Source organism: Haliaeetus leucocephalus, unplaced genomic scaffold (genome assembly GCF_000737465.1).
Source record: "Haliaeetus leucocephalus isolate CR32 unplaced genomic scaffold, Haliaeetus_leucocephalus-4.0 Scaffold362, whole genome shotgun sequence".
Taxonomy (NCBI): domain Eukaryota; kingdom Metazoa; phylum Chordata; class Aves; order Accipitriformes; family Accipitridae; genus Haliaeetus; species Haliaeetus leucocephalus.
Genome location: NW_010972798.1, coordinates 6,817,130 through 6,830,499, shown reverse-complemented (window position 1 = coordinate 6,830,499; position 13,370 = coordinate 6,817,130). Strand labels below are relative to the sequence as shown.

The 13,370-nt window shown below is 46.2% G+C and overlaps 1 protein-coding gene across 3 annotated transcripts in view; it reads left to right on the top strand.

The window, feature by feature from the left end:
* AP2M1 (adaptor-related protein complex 2, mu 1 subunit) overlaps positions 1–13,370 on the top strand; it is a 30,917-nt gene that overhangs the window by 15,019 nt on the left and 2,528 nt on the right. For 2 of the 3 annotated variants that reach the window (XM_010572987.1, XM_010572988.1), the window contains 6 exons: positions 3,233–3,498; positions 4,915–4,997; positions 9,237–9,372; positions 9,470–9,611; positions 11,948–12,067; positions 12,591–12,726. In XM_010572987.1, coding sequence (XP_010571289.1) covers positions 3,233–3,498; positions 4,915–4,997; positions 9,237–9,372; positions 9,470–9,611; positions 11,948–12,067; positions 12,591–12,726 — 883 coding nt within the window. Of the gene's footprint in view, positions 1–1,438; positions 1,445–3,232; positions 3,499–4,914; positions 4,998–8,689; positions 8,696–9,236; positions 9,373–9,469; positions 9,612–10,305; positions 10,318–11,947; positions 12,068–12,590; positions 12,727–13,370 lie in introns of all 3 variants that reach the window. The other variant, XM_010572986.1, reaches the window with a different exon arrangement.

Below are 13,370 nucleotides of genomic sequence, written 5' to 3'. Positions count from 1 at the left end.
ACTTTCAGAGGGAGGTAGGGAAAGGAATAACCATGATACTGTAGCTTGTACTCAACTGTGTAGGAGTTCTGTCTCTATCCAAACAACCAGGTAACAGACTTACAGAACATTATGCAGTTCTTAATTCCTAAACAGTAGATCTGAAGTACTGAGGGCTAAGCCCATCCAGCTTGTTGGGAGGTAGGTTGACTGGGAAATGAGCATAGCTGCTGCCTGTCTTTGTGATTGACCCTTTAGACTCCTTGGTCTTGGCACCTGCCTTTGGCATTCTGAAGCCTCAGCCTATGTGTTGGGAGAGATTAAAGGTTATCTGTGGTTATGAGAACCCCTCCCCTTGCACAGTTTAAGGCTCTAAATAAGCACATACTAGCTCAAATGTTAATGAGCAAAGTGATAGTCAATGAAGAAACCCTTCCCTTGACTTTGTTAAAGGCAGAAGTACTGCAAAACTCAAACTTTCTCTGCTTGCAACTTAGAATGGCTTTAGTGCATGTAGTGCATCTGTCCATACAGCAGCTAGCTGCATGCATAAGCAGCCTCTTAAAAAAAAAAAAAGGCAAAGCACTATGCATTTAATTCAGGATACCATGGAGGGCTCTACTGAGATCTTCAAGTGCCTTGTTCTTCAGTGACATAGTCATTGGGAGAACCTACCTGCATTTAAGGATGTAGCTATTTAATAAAAATAAGCTATTTGAAACTGAGCAGCTTACATGACAAACTGCATGTACTTTAAATGTAATAGGCATTTGGTTTCTGAGCTTCTAATACATCACTTCAGCTTCATGGCTCTTGATCCTTAAGGAATAAGTGCAAGCTGGATAGAGCAGTGTCTGAATCTGCAGGATGTGCCATATCTCTCCAGATGTGCTCCAGCTCTATCAAACTTGCTGTATTTTCTGTTGGCTGGACCAAGCCAGAAAGCATCAACCCAAACAGCTTCAAATGAGAAGTACTGTCATAGAAATGCCCACTCAGACTTGCAGGCTGGGAATAAAATACCTGATACTCTCTGGTCCCCAGGCAATGCCTCAGATTGAGGCTTTGGAGTTTTTGCCCTCCAAGGCTTGCTACATGTATTAGCAGAGCAGACTGGGTATCACTGATGTGATATGGATGCAGTTCATCTGGACTAAACGCCCAGTTAGCCCTAAAATTCAGCTGAACACAAGTCTGTCCATGCTGGCAGCCTGACCATGGCATATCAGCATTGTACCTTGTAAGGGCTTCATTGCTGCCACAGCTTGTTACTGTCCATCCAATACCACCTTGGCCTTTTGTGCCCAGGAGCAGGGGGAGGGGGTGCTGTTTGGTCTCTCCTTATCTCTTTGGATTCATTGTGCCTTGTGTGTGTTTCTAACCCTTTCTCTTGTTGCTGTCACTCCTCCTTTCTCCGCTGGCGCCATTTCTGTCCATCCCATCTCATTGGCTGCTGTAGCAATAGGTAAGAGACGCGTGGTAGGCCATGACTGGCACTGCACAGTGGGCAACTAGTGTGCTAGAAAAGCTTCACCGACCTGAGGCTTCTCCTCTAGCGTGCACCAGTCTGATTGCTGGTTCTGGTACTAGTTCTAGTGGGTTAGAACTTGAGGCTGGGAGGGCTAATGCTCCAGAGCAAGCTGAACTTTCCTTGCAAGGCTTACTGGAGGGGAGGAATGGGACTTTTAGATACTGTTATTTTATAGTAGATTAAATTACTTTCTTACGGAAGAACTAAGGTAGAAATGAAATACTAATTTAACTCAAACTTGCAAGCCTTCTGGAGCAGTAAAACCTGAGAAGTATTTGAAGGCCAGAATTTTGCTTATGGGGGAGCGTGTTTACTGATGAAGCTTCTACGTATGTACCCAGACCTTCAAGGAACAAACACCTGCTGTGGTAGCATATGTTTCTTTGAATATCCTTTGTTTTCAAACTTGGAACTGTCTGCTGGATTGTTGACAACCATCAATGCTTATGAGCATTTGTATGCCTGTATTCTTGCTTGGGAGGATGTTACTACTGTCTGCTCTCAAACACAGTTCTGCATAATCACTACCATGGCCTTGATGCTGCAGTCAGAAGACCCCCTGTTCTACACAGTGTCTGAGAGTATGAATAATAAAGCACAATTAGATGAGTCTTGGCTTGGTGTGTAGACCATTGCTTTAAGTCTTGTTCTTTTCATATAAAGCACTTGGGCTTCCTTCCTATGTTCTTAGGATTGGTGGACTTTAACTTAATTTGGGGAGTTTATCCTGACTTGTAGCTACAGGATAAGGAAACTCTAGTGTGGAAGAGCTGGCATCTAGAATGCCACTTGGACATCCCTCTTTACCCAGGAGAGATTTGTTCCCTATCACTAGTTTATAGACAGTTTGGATTAAAGATGGCAGCAGCTAGAGGAAGCTTGTGCAGCACCTTTTCAGTACTGTGCAGAACCTTTTTACCACAAATGGTACTGGACAGTCCAGTGCACATAATGCAGTGCTACTAGTATGTGGCACTGTGGGGACCCTAAGTCCATGTGCAGGAGACCTGTTCTGAAGCCTAGCAGGCTTGAGAGGACGTGTAACTGGAAAGCCAAAAATGTTCCTAATCCTGCTTGCTGTTTTGAGCTTGCCCTCCACAGTGCGTGGGGTATGGAGGTGAGGTGGATCTGAGAACTAAAGCTCCCTTTTGTGGTGTACCTGGGCCCTGACATCTGTCAGGTGACCTGGGTAGGTTTTGCTGGTTTTTCCTCAGTGGTATGTCAGGGAGGAACTGTCACCAGCAAATATCTTGGGAGACTACAACTTGCTTTGGGGCAAGAGTATGAAGACCTGGGCATGCAAAGTAGGCAGTAACTAGATGTTTGGTCAAAACTGGGCTCTTTGAGCCATAAGCTGCTACTGTGTTTGTTCCCAGCTATGGCAATCAATCAGGAGTGCTAGCAAAATTAATTGAAAGGAAGGTTCCTTTGCCATCTGACTCCTGATGGAGGTTAGCTTCTCCTTCTGACTATAGTTACACTGTAGTCCAAAGCTCCTTAGAGACCAGTAGTGCTCTGTCTCTTTAGTTTGTGCAGAATTTAATGTCTAACTCTGCTCAGAGCTTTTACTTGTCCCTCTTAGACATCCCCACTTAGGTGCTCTTCCTAAGTGAGCTTGGTGTATATAGTTCAGTGTCTGACTGTAATCACATAAGCAGAACTGTGCAGCTAGCTTATTTTCATGTACGCTGTGCTAACTTATCTTTGGTGATGATCTCATAGGCGGAATGCTGTCGACGCCTTCCGCGTCAATGTCATCCATGCACGGCAGCAGGTACGCTCACCTGTCACCAACATCGCCCGCACAAGTTTCTTTCATGTCAAGCGTTCCAACATCTGGCTGGCTGCTGTCACCAAGCAGAATGTCAACGCTGCCATGGTATTCGAGTTTCTTTATAAGATGTGTGACGTGATGACTGCCTACTTTGGGAAGATCAGTGAGGAGAACATAAAGAACAACTTTGTGCTGATTTACGAGCTACTGGATGGTGAGATGTTTCCCTTATCTGCGATGTCATACTGCGCTTGGTTATTCTAAACCCCTTAGCTTAGTTTGATGTAGTAATAATCATTGAAGTATTTTTAACATGTGTGACAGAGTTCAAAATTACGTGTTCTGCTTTCTAATGCCACCTGCACTGGAAGTGTGGATAACATCTCAAGCCATAGCCTTGTGTTGATCATGGCTCACTTTGCTGCAGTGTGGGGACCTGTGGGCTTGTGTAAACAAGGCAGCTGGTACTGGACCTCAGCTTTTGAGTGGACCCTGTGTAGGGCTGTCATTATACTGAGGTATATAAAGAGGGCTATTGTTAGCACCTCTAAGGCCAGCCATCCCAGCTAGTGCTCAGGTGGCTCTAGTACTGTATGGTAGCAGTTACCCCGGGCTGTAGTTGGTTGCCACTCTTGGATTGCCTCTTGGGGGCAATTCTGAGATGGAAGGAAATCAATAAAGCCCAACCTACTTTGTCCCAGTCCTACTGTCCCCAGTGATACAGCTCCAAATTTCACCACAGAATAATAATACAGTGTTTCTTCAGCTGCTGGTGATACCAGCCTGCCTGTGGAGATTGCCCTTGAACTGTCCCTGTTTTGCATAACATGAGCACTTTGTGTTAGTTATGCTTCAATTTGTTTTCCAGACAAGGTACCGTGTGTGTGTCCTGGGATTCTTAGCCAAGGGTCACACTGACTGATGGTTTCTCTGTTCCCTCTGGGCAGATCAAGAGACTGCTGTTTCTCTGCTTTGGTCAGTCACTGCTGTCTCCTAGTAGGCACAGTGAGATCAAAACCTGCCGGTGTGGTGTTACTCAGTATTCATGTTAGTGGTCTTCTCTCCCCTCTAGATCTCTTGCGGGTTGTTCCTTTTTCTCTTTGAGGGGAGTGGTTAAGTGCACTGTCTGTAGTTAACATCCGTTTCTCTCCCACACTGATCATCCTGCAGTGCCACTATTCTGCTGGGGTTTTTTTAGGTTTTGATTTTTATTGCATTTTCATAAGAAAATCAAAACATAAATAAAATGCTGTGAAGATTGATTATTCTGCTGTTGGATAAAACTTCTTTGTTGTCCCTTGGATGTTTTTGGAAAAACTCAATGTACCCTGTGCACATGGCTAGACTAGTTGATCTTTAGTCCTGAAGTGCAGTTGTATTTTAAAACCAGCAAATTCATCAGTTGGGCAGCTTTTCATCACCCCTCCTCTCCAAAATAGTGCACTGTGAAGTCAATTTAGCAAGGCTGGTTTTTTTCTCTTGGTAAGGAATGCTCCAGCAACTTATCCAGAAATTCAATGTGTAAGCAGTGTCTGTGCACTAATTGGCTCTTTCCTTATAGGAATGGTTAGTATGGTTGGCATGTTTATACCTTGCAGCTCTGAACTAACCACCTTTTACCCTTCCATAGAAATCCTGGACTTTGGCTATCCTCAGAACTCTGAAACAGGGGCCCTGAAGACCTTCATCACTCAGCAAGGCATCAAGAGTCAGGTAACCAGAGGAATTTGGGGTACAGCACTGCTCTGCTGATTAATTTTCTGTAAGCCTGTTCAAGAAAGTATGGTCTTAATTACCAGCTAACCATCTGACCTGTGCTGAGTGGAGGTGCCTGAGTAGATTGAGAACACCCTGGCAAGGATGTAGCTCAGCTGCATCTCGTTCTAGGTGTCTCTGCACTTACGTGATCTTGTGTTCCCTGATGCCTGGTAAGGTGCGGGAGGCAGGGCCCTGAGCCTAGGATAATGCCAGTCCCTTGCATGTAAATGACGGCTGGCTTCAGGCTCTGCTCTGTATCAGCTTCTGACAGAGGACAAACAAATCTACCTGCTGAACCAGAAATAGGTCTTCTGTCTGTGAATCTCGCTGAGCAGGTCTTCTCCACCAGTCTTCAGTGCTTTGAGCTGTCAGGCTTTCATGCCTGTCTTGTAATGAAGTATTCTTCAGCCTTGTGAATCTTGCTGTTAGTCAGGAAGCTAATGTTATTCTGTCATTGCCTGTAACATCTTTGCAGATCAGCATCAGTACATTCTGAGCTTTCTCATGTTAGAGATGAGAATCTCAATGGTGCATTTGGCACAATGTTAACCCTTGCAACAAAGTTTATGTGGAGGTAGAAGATAAAGGGCACTTGGGGGAAAAAGACACTTAAATTGGACTGTTCTTGGGAATGTGTTTTAAACTAGCTCTAATCCTACTCCAGGCTATGGCCATCAAAACTAGGCTTCCCATCTTGGACAGCTCATGCTCAACCTCTAAAAGCAAAGGACTGTTATAGTCACTGTTTCTCATGTCCCCAAGGAATATTGCTCACCTTGTCCATCTAACACAGCTATGCAACTCATAATGAGGACTTAGCCTAAAACTCAGTACTCTCCCATGTAGCAGGTGAGTCAGAAAAAAGCTGGGAGTCAGTTTGTACTGAAGCTGTCTGCAGCAGGGATCGGGGTGAAGCTTCAGCCCCAAGGTACAAACAGAAGCAAAGTGCTCAACAAGAGCCTGCCTGGCAACTATTCTTGTTTAGGATAAGCAGAGGTCAAAGTCTCTGGAGGCTCTGTTTCAACTACATTCATCAGCACTGACTTCTTAAGAACTCCTTTTTAAACTAGCTGCATCTCTCAAGAAGGAGGTGAGAGAGAAGCTGCCCCTGAGCAACATATTTCCTGCTAGAACAGCAAACAGTGTTTTGCAAGAGGGCATGTATATATCAGTGGCCAGATGCGAGTGCATCCGGTCTCAGTCCCCCATCCCGAGCCCTAGTGTAAATCACTCTGGCCTTCTGCAGTCTGAGATTTTTGGGCAGTCAGCACTCAAGATAGCTGAGTCAGCTCCGGTTCCTAGGAAAACTCAAAACTAACCACCACCCTCACTTCCTTCCCTAGCTCTTTTTTTTTTTTTTTTGCTTTTGTCTGTTTTAACAAACTCCTATGCTGTTTGTGCACAAACGACTGTCACCACATCTTGCTTCATTCAACAGCAGGTTTAGTCCTTCCCGTACAAAGAGGAATTTGGACTTCAGCTTTACATAAGTAAGCAGTTATTCTGCTCTGTGTTGGAATTTTGTGCAGCCCAGTTCGGAAAGCAGAAGTAATCCTTTCCAGGCACAGTATGGCAAGGGCAACAATTGAAACAGTACTTGCCATATTTCCTTGTCTGCTCTCTGTTCTGGTACATCTAGACTCCAACTCCTCTTTCACTTACAACCAACTTCTGGCAGGTACCTTGGAACAAAATCTGAGATGGGGTGGCCTGTCATCTGTGTTCCCTTATCCCTGCTTAGTTCCTGATGGTGCTTTCCTTGGACTTGCGTCCTGCTGAATTTAAGGAGCAAAATCCACAGTTATGGCAGACTTTCTGAACTGAACTTTTTGACATTTGTTCACAATGGAAGATTTGAGGTGTACTGAGCTGCTGCACTCTGAATGCCCACCCTGTATGGCTACAGTGGTCTTTCCAGGGCTGGTGATCTTGGAATACAAGATCTGCTTTATTTTTTTAGGAAGTGGGTCTGATATTGCTGTGTTGCTTGCCAAGGGAAGTAACCCTGTACTCTGGGAATGGGGTGATGTGGCACAGGGGTTTTAAAAGGTACTGGTGTGCAACATGGTTTCACTTCTAGTCCCTACCCGTGAAGCAGCCCACTATTCAAACAGCAGGAGTGCAGGCCCTGCTGATGTCCTGTATCAGAACTGAGGCAGGCATTGGCTCAGATATCTTCCTCCAGCAGAGGCTAAACCTGCTCTTGCAGCTCAAGGTGAGCTGTGCTCTCTGTACTGAGTTCTCACTCTTCAGATCCTGTCTGCATCTGTCCAGACTTCATTAACTAGATGAATGCTGTAATTTTCTTCCCCTCCAAGTGCTTTCTGGGAGTGTGTGTTGGTCAACTCTTAGTTAAAGCGTTTTCCTGAAACCTTAGACGTACTGTAGTGCTAAAATTCTGGTGTTACTTTTGGAAAGTGAGAAGAGGGCTGTGACCAGCTGCAAGAGCCCGGGAAACCTGCTGGTAGCTGACTGCCTTTAACCTAGTCAACGTGCTGCAACTGACTACAACAAGTTGGATATTCTTGTCCCATTTTAGCTGACTGATTTGTCCAGCTCAGGGAACCTCCCAGTCCTGAGAAATTTCAGACCTGGGTGCCTTCAGTCCCCCGCTTAGGGAACACTCATGCTGCTGGGTGATCTCAGCTTCAGCACTCCCCAGGCATCTGCTTCCAGATTCATCCAGTCACTTTCTGTAGTGACCAATAGAGGTTCATGGCACTGATGCTGTTGCAGAAGATGGGAACGTCAGCACATGGTCAGTGTCCCTTTGGAGGCCAGAGAACTGGGTATTATATCTACATGTGCCTCTCGTTCCTCTAAAGCCTGAACAAAGCATTGAACAAGGCAGATAAGGAGGCTTTTGTTGTGGGACAGACAAGGGAGGTACTTTGTACTGCGTTGGGCACTTACCTCAGCAGTTCCCAGGGCAAGGTAAAACTCTCTGTCTCTTGGATGTTATGATAATGGCTCTGCTTCCTCAAGGAATGACCGTGTCTGTGGCAAGAGCATGTGTGAAACCAAGCCACTTCAGGTTTAAAGCTGAGATCACGTACTGCCACCCTGTGGGCCCAGTGCAAGGCTGCTGTGGCAGGATCCACTTCTGTGTTGTGCAGCCATTGTGGTGAAAGAGGCAGAATTAACAAGGATATAACTTTATACAGGACCCAGATTTAAGATGCCTGCAGTCCTGGGTACCTGGTACTTCCCATAGTCTGGGTATCTGGACCATGATAAACATCCAGGGTTTGCTTTAGGAGTGGCAACATGAGGAGTCCCTTCTGCATAGGAACATTACTGGGAGTGGTGTTTGGGCTGTCTGTCACTCCCTCTGCTCTTCCTTTTATTTGAGTGGTGTGTAATGGGCCAAGTCTGAAAAGCCATTTCACTGCTAGGGGTGCTGGGTTTTCTGAGAGGAGCTAAAGGTCAAAGCCCCTCATCTTGTTTGTGGTAATTGGCTATGTAATTAATGATGAACTGGCCTGCTCTGTTTCTGTCCGGAGGTAGCCTTAAGCTTAACCTGCCTCTTTCTCCCTTCCTCCCTTTTCTTGCTATTGACCTGCTTGCCTGTTAACCTTGTGTGCACCACACTTGCTGCTATACGTCTACTTCTTGACTTTCTGCGTGTGACTGGACCCCGCCTGTAGCATCAGGTAGGAAACCTCCCTGTGCCTCTCAACACAATCCTTAGGGCTTTTAGGAGGCTTAGAGCCTGGACGCTGTTAGATGCACGTTAGATTAGTGTTCATATGTAACTCTAATGACTGCAGTCATTAAGAAGCAGTCCTTGGGGACTAGCTGTCTTGTGGCCCTAGGGTTTCCTGTTGGATAAGGGTGTGAACTGGGCTGTCAGCTGCTTCTCTGCTTGACATGAATTGATGTGACAGTCTGAGACGTGATTTGAATGTCATTGGTGGAGCCCATGCCTTCCTGCACCTAGCTGTAGCCTAATGGACTAGCTAACAAAATGGAAGAACCTTTCCTGCTGTCGTTATGGCCAATTTTTAGTCAGGCTTAGGATTTTCTGTATTGAGAAGGGAATGACCAAATCATGGGGGGTGTGACAGCACCCATATCTAAGTGTCAAAAGCAGATGTGTGTAATAAATGGCAAGTGGCTGGTCTCGGATTTAGAGCAAGGTTTCTTAGTCTTTGAATTTATCTAGAGGTCTAAGATGTCATTTCTTCCTTTCAGACTAAGGAAGAGCAGTCCCAGATCACCAGCCAGGTAACTGGACAGATTGGATGGAGACGTGAAGGGATCAAATATCGTCGCAATGAACTCTTTCTTGATGTGCTGGAAAGCGTGAATCTCTTGATGTCCCCGCAGGGTAAGTAGGAGCTGTTGAGCTGGCATCCTTCTTCCCTTCAAGGTTTGTGAGTGGGGACTTGTGTAAGTGTTCTGAACTGCACTCTTCTCTACAACAGGTCAGGTTTTGAGTGCCCACGTCTCTGGTAGAGTGGTGATGAAGAGTTACCTGAGTGGAATGCCAGAGTGCAAGTTTGGCATGAATGACAAGATTGTCATTGAAAAACAGGGCAAAGGGACTGCGGATGAAACGGGGAAAAGGTAAGAGGCATGGGCGGAAAAGTCACTTGCCACCAGGGACCCTTATGAAAGGGCAGCACTTAATAGCTTTTCTGATCTGATCTTTTCTTCCCTTCAGATGTTACTGCTAACTTTTTTCTGGGTAGATCAGTTGTTATGCAAGCTACCAGCCTGAGGGCCTCAATACAGAGGGCTTCTCTACAGCTTTTCAAATACTAAGATTCAAACATAGTGTTAAGTGTGGAGTTCTTGCAGCTGGAAACACTTCCTCAAGATGGATTTTTCCCAGAATTTGTCTCTAGTGGTCCTAGTCAGTGCAGAGACTTATTCATAGGATGCAGTAGTTGTGCTCCCAAGGAATGGTGAAGGAACCCCTCTGACCATAGCCTGCTTTACCTAGACTGTTCCCACAAAATAGAACAGCTGACAGACTAACACTGGGTAAGACCCTCCTGCTGACATACAAGTGGTCAGTGGCTGGGTGGATTGGAGGCTCATCCCTTTCAGGAGCCCAGCTGCCTTCCTTCCCAGCTGCACCTCAGTCAGTACCCACACTGAAGCTGAAAACAGGTCTTATGCCTTTTCCAGCCTTCCTGCTTCGGATGAAGAGATAAAAGCAAAGGGACTGCCACTTTTCTGTCACTAACCATTTACAACTCAACTGTGTTTCTCTTGGTTGTTTTTTGTTTTGTTTTGTTTTTTTGCTGACCCCCAGTGAATTGGGAAGGTAGATAATCTGTTTCAGCTCTGTGTGCACTCTGCTCTCCCCCTGTCTCTTGCTTCATGTGACTTGTGCATGTAACTTGGATCTCAGACACTTTCCATGATGGTTCCTGTAAATGGGGCTGAGCTGCTATTTGCCTTTTCTCTCAGAACCAAGCCAAGAGCTATCGCTTCACTGTCACTCTTAAGCCATCTTTCCTATACCTGAATCTAGCTAGTAAAATAGACAAGCCTCAGGTGGCTGCCCAGTGGGGATATACTCTAGTGAAAGTCATCTGCATAGACCTCTGAAGAGTCAGTAATACTGTCCCAAACCTTCTATGCCATGAGCGCTTTTGCCTGTAAATGTGCTATTTTCTTGAGTTACAGAAGCAAGATGGACAGAGACTCTTGCTAGGTGGTTCTCCCTAGCTGTGGTTCTCCAGTGGGTAAGAGCTTGGAGATGTTACTCTCCAGAAGCATTTAGTTACAAGGTGACCAAAAGTGACAGCTGCTGCCTGTTGCTTTCTGGCATCTAGCACATGGCAATGCCAAACCCTGAGTAATGCTGCCTGAGACCTGGAGCAGTGCTAGGCAGCAGGGCTTTCCCAGCAGTTTTCCAAAGAAACAGGAACTAGTTGGCTAACATTGGCTTTCATCTGGGCAAGAGATGAGGAAAGACTAACTCCCACTTAGGAAGCACAAACTACACCAATGGGTTGTGTAACTAAACAGCCAGTCAGCCTGGGGTCAGTCTGCTTCCCGTTTGTGCAGGTAATGGTGGTTCATAGGACAGCTGAACCTGCCTGTAGTGCTTATACTATCTTAGCACACTTGCATGGTTGTCCTGTTGTTCCCAGCAGTTGAGGCAGCCTAGATATCACTGCTGCACCTTCTCTATGCTGCTGCCTCTTCTGTTGCTACTGCCTTCTCGTTTTCTGGTCCCTCTCAGTAGCTGAGAGTTCTTGGCTGACCTTAGGACTTGTAGCAAGGAAGGTATTCTCAGAGACTAGAACCCAGCACAAGTTCAGTGATGGCAGGTTAGGCTAGTGCACCTAGATAGACAGATAGTAGCTGTGTAGATTTTTAGAAGCAATATACACAAACTTTTATGGCATAATGTTGTGGTCTTTGGCAAATCAGTTTAGAATCAAACCACCTGCTAGCAGTGTGGAAATCAACAGCTGTGAAGAGATTTCTGAACAGGAAGACCCTGAACCTGGCTTCTCCTGGCTGTGTGGCAGTGGGATAGCTTTGTGGACAGGAAAGTGTTTTCTCTCCTTTGAACTGTGCTGCGAGAAGACTTGGGCTAGCAGAGTTGCCTTTGCAGTACTGAGGTGCTGCTGGCATGCAGACCCAAGCATTGTGTTGCTGGCTATGACAGAAGGGTCCTCCTCTAATCTCTCTCCTCTTTGGGGAGAGGAGGGAGAGAATTCTTTCAAACAAGCTTCCTGAAATATGATTTTTGTGATGGTGAAACAAGGAAAGTCTGAGCCAAGAGGCTGCTGTCCCCTAAATCTCTCCCTGCCTCCCCATTTCCTGGACACCTGCGATGGCAACATGCTCTGTAGAGTAGTTTCTGCCTGGACAGACTTTGACTGCAGCAAGATACCAGGGCTGCAGCTTGCACTTGTTTAACTGTCTTGTGTTTTTAGCGGCAAACAGTCAATCGCCATCGACGACTGCACTTTCCACCAGTGTGTGAGGCTCAGCAAGTTTGACTCTGAGAGGAGCATCAGCTTCATTCCACCAGATGGAGAGTTTGAGCTCATGAGGTACTGTGGTTGGGGATGAACAGGCTGGTGTTGGCATCTGCTTGCTGCTGCAGTAGCATTGCTGCTCTGAGGCAGACTTGCAGCCCTTGAGCACCTAACAAATATGCACTTGCCTTGTTTTCAGAGTGGAATCTGTAGGGTTGTCCTGGGTGTCCCACAAATCCTTCTGTTACAAATGTGGTAGAAGCCCAGCTGCATGGTTTTCTTTGCCACAGCCATAGTGTTAGATGTGGGTTTCCTTACCCTTTAGCTTGCAGTATCTGGTTTTTTAGTGCTTAAAACTGGTGTCCTTGAACATAGGCCATTGGCAGGAACCAGATATAAAACTTGGGAATTGAGAAACCATCACTGCCCTATGGCAGCACAGATCTTACTGCTGCTTCCTTCTGGAATGGCTTCCTTTCTGGCTGATGTTTCTAAGCTGTTCCCTGTATGCAGAGGCTATGTCTTTAGGAAGGTGGTACAATTTGAGACTGTAAGGGAGCTAACTCCTCAGAAATCACTGTTGCTTGCATCCCTGCAGATATCGAACCACTAAGGACATTATCCTTCCCTTCCGTGTGATCCCACTGGTGCGGGAGGTGGGTCGGACCAAGCTGGAAGTGAAGGTGGTGATCAAATCAAATTTCAAACCTTCCTTGCTGGCCCAGAAGATAGAGGTAAGAAAATAAAAACCTATGGTGTCTTGTGCCTGGGAATTGTGCCTCTACTTTGTCCCCTGCTGCAAAGTCCTCACAGATGAGTCCTCAAGCTTGTGCAGGACTAAAAGAGCGAACAATGCCCCATGGATGTGTGGTGCTGCTGCGCTTGGAAGGGAACTGCTGTAGAGTAGGGAGGTGGATTTTGTTTTCAGTTGCACAGCCACCTTGGCAGAGGCCTCGTTATTCCCTGCAGCAACTGTTTGCTTAATGTCTTGGCCACTGTGAAAAGTTCATGTTCTTCTGTCTGCATGATCTGATGATATGTCAGACAGGCAGCAGGCTATGAGCTCTGTAAGACAGGCAAAGGGTGGCTTTGCAGCTTAGTCCCCTTCTGGGAAAGCCGTACTGCTGCAAAGCTAGGCTGTCCAGAGCCTGGTGCAACCAGACCTCCCTGGCCATCCTGGCATCCTTCCTGAGCTCGTCTGCCTGACACTAGCTGGGTTTCCTGCAGCCTGAACTGGAGGGCTCTGCCCTGTTCCTCACTGACTGTTGTGGATTCTGAAAATGTGTTTGAACCTTTTCTTCAAAGCAAGAAACTGGAGAGCTAGCTGTTGTGGTTTAACCCCACTCAGCAATTAAGCACCACGCAGCTGCTCACTCAC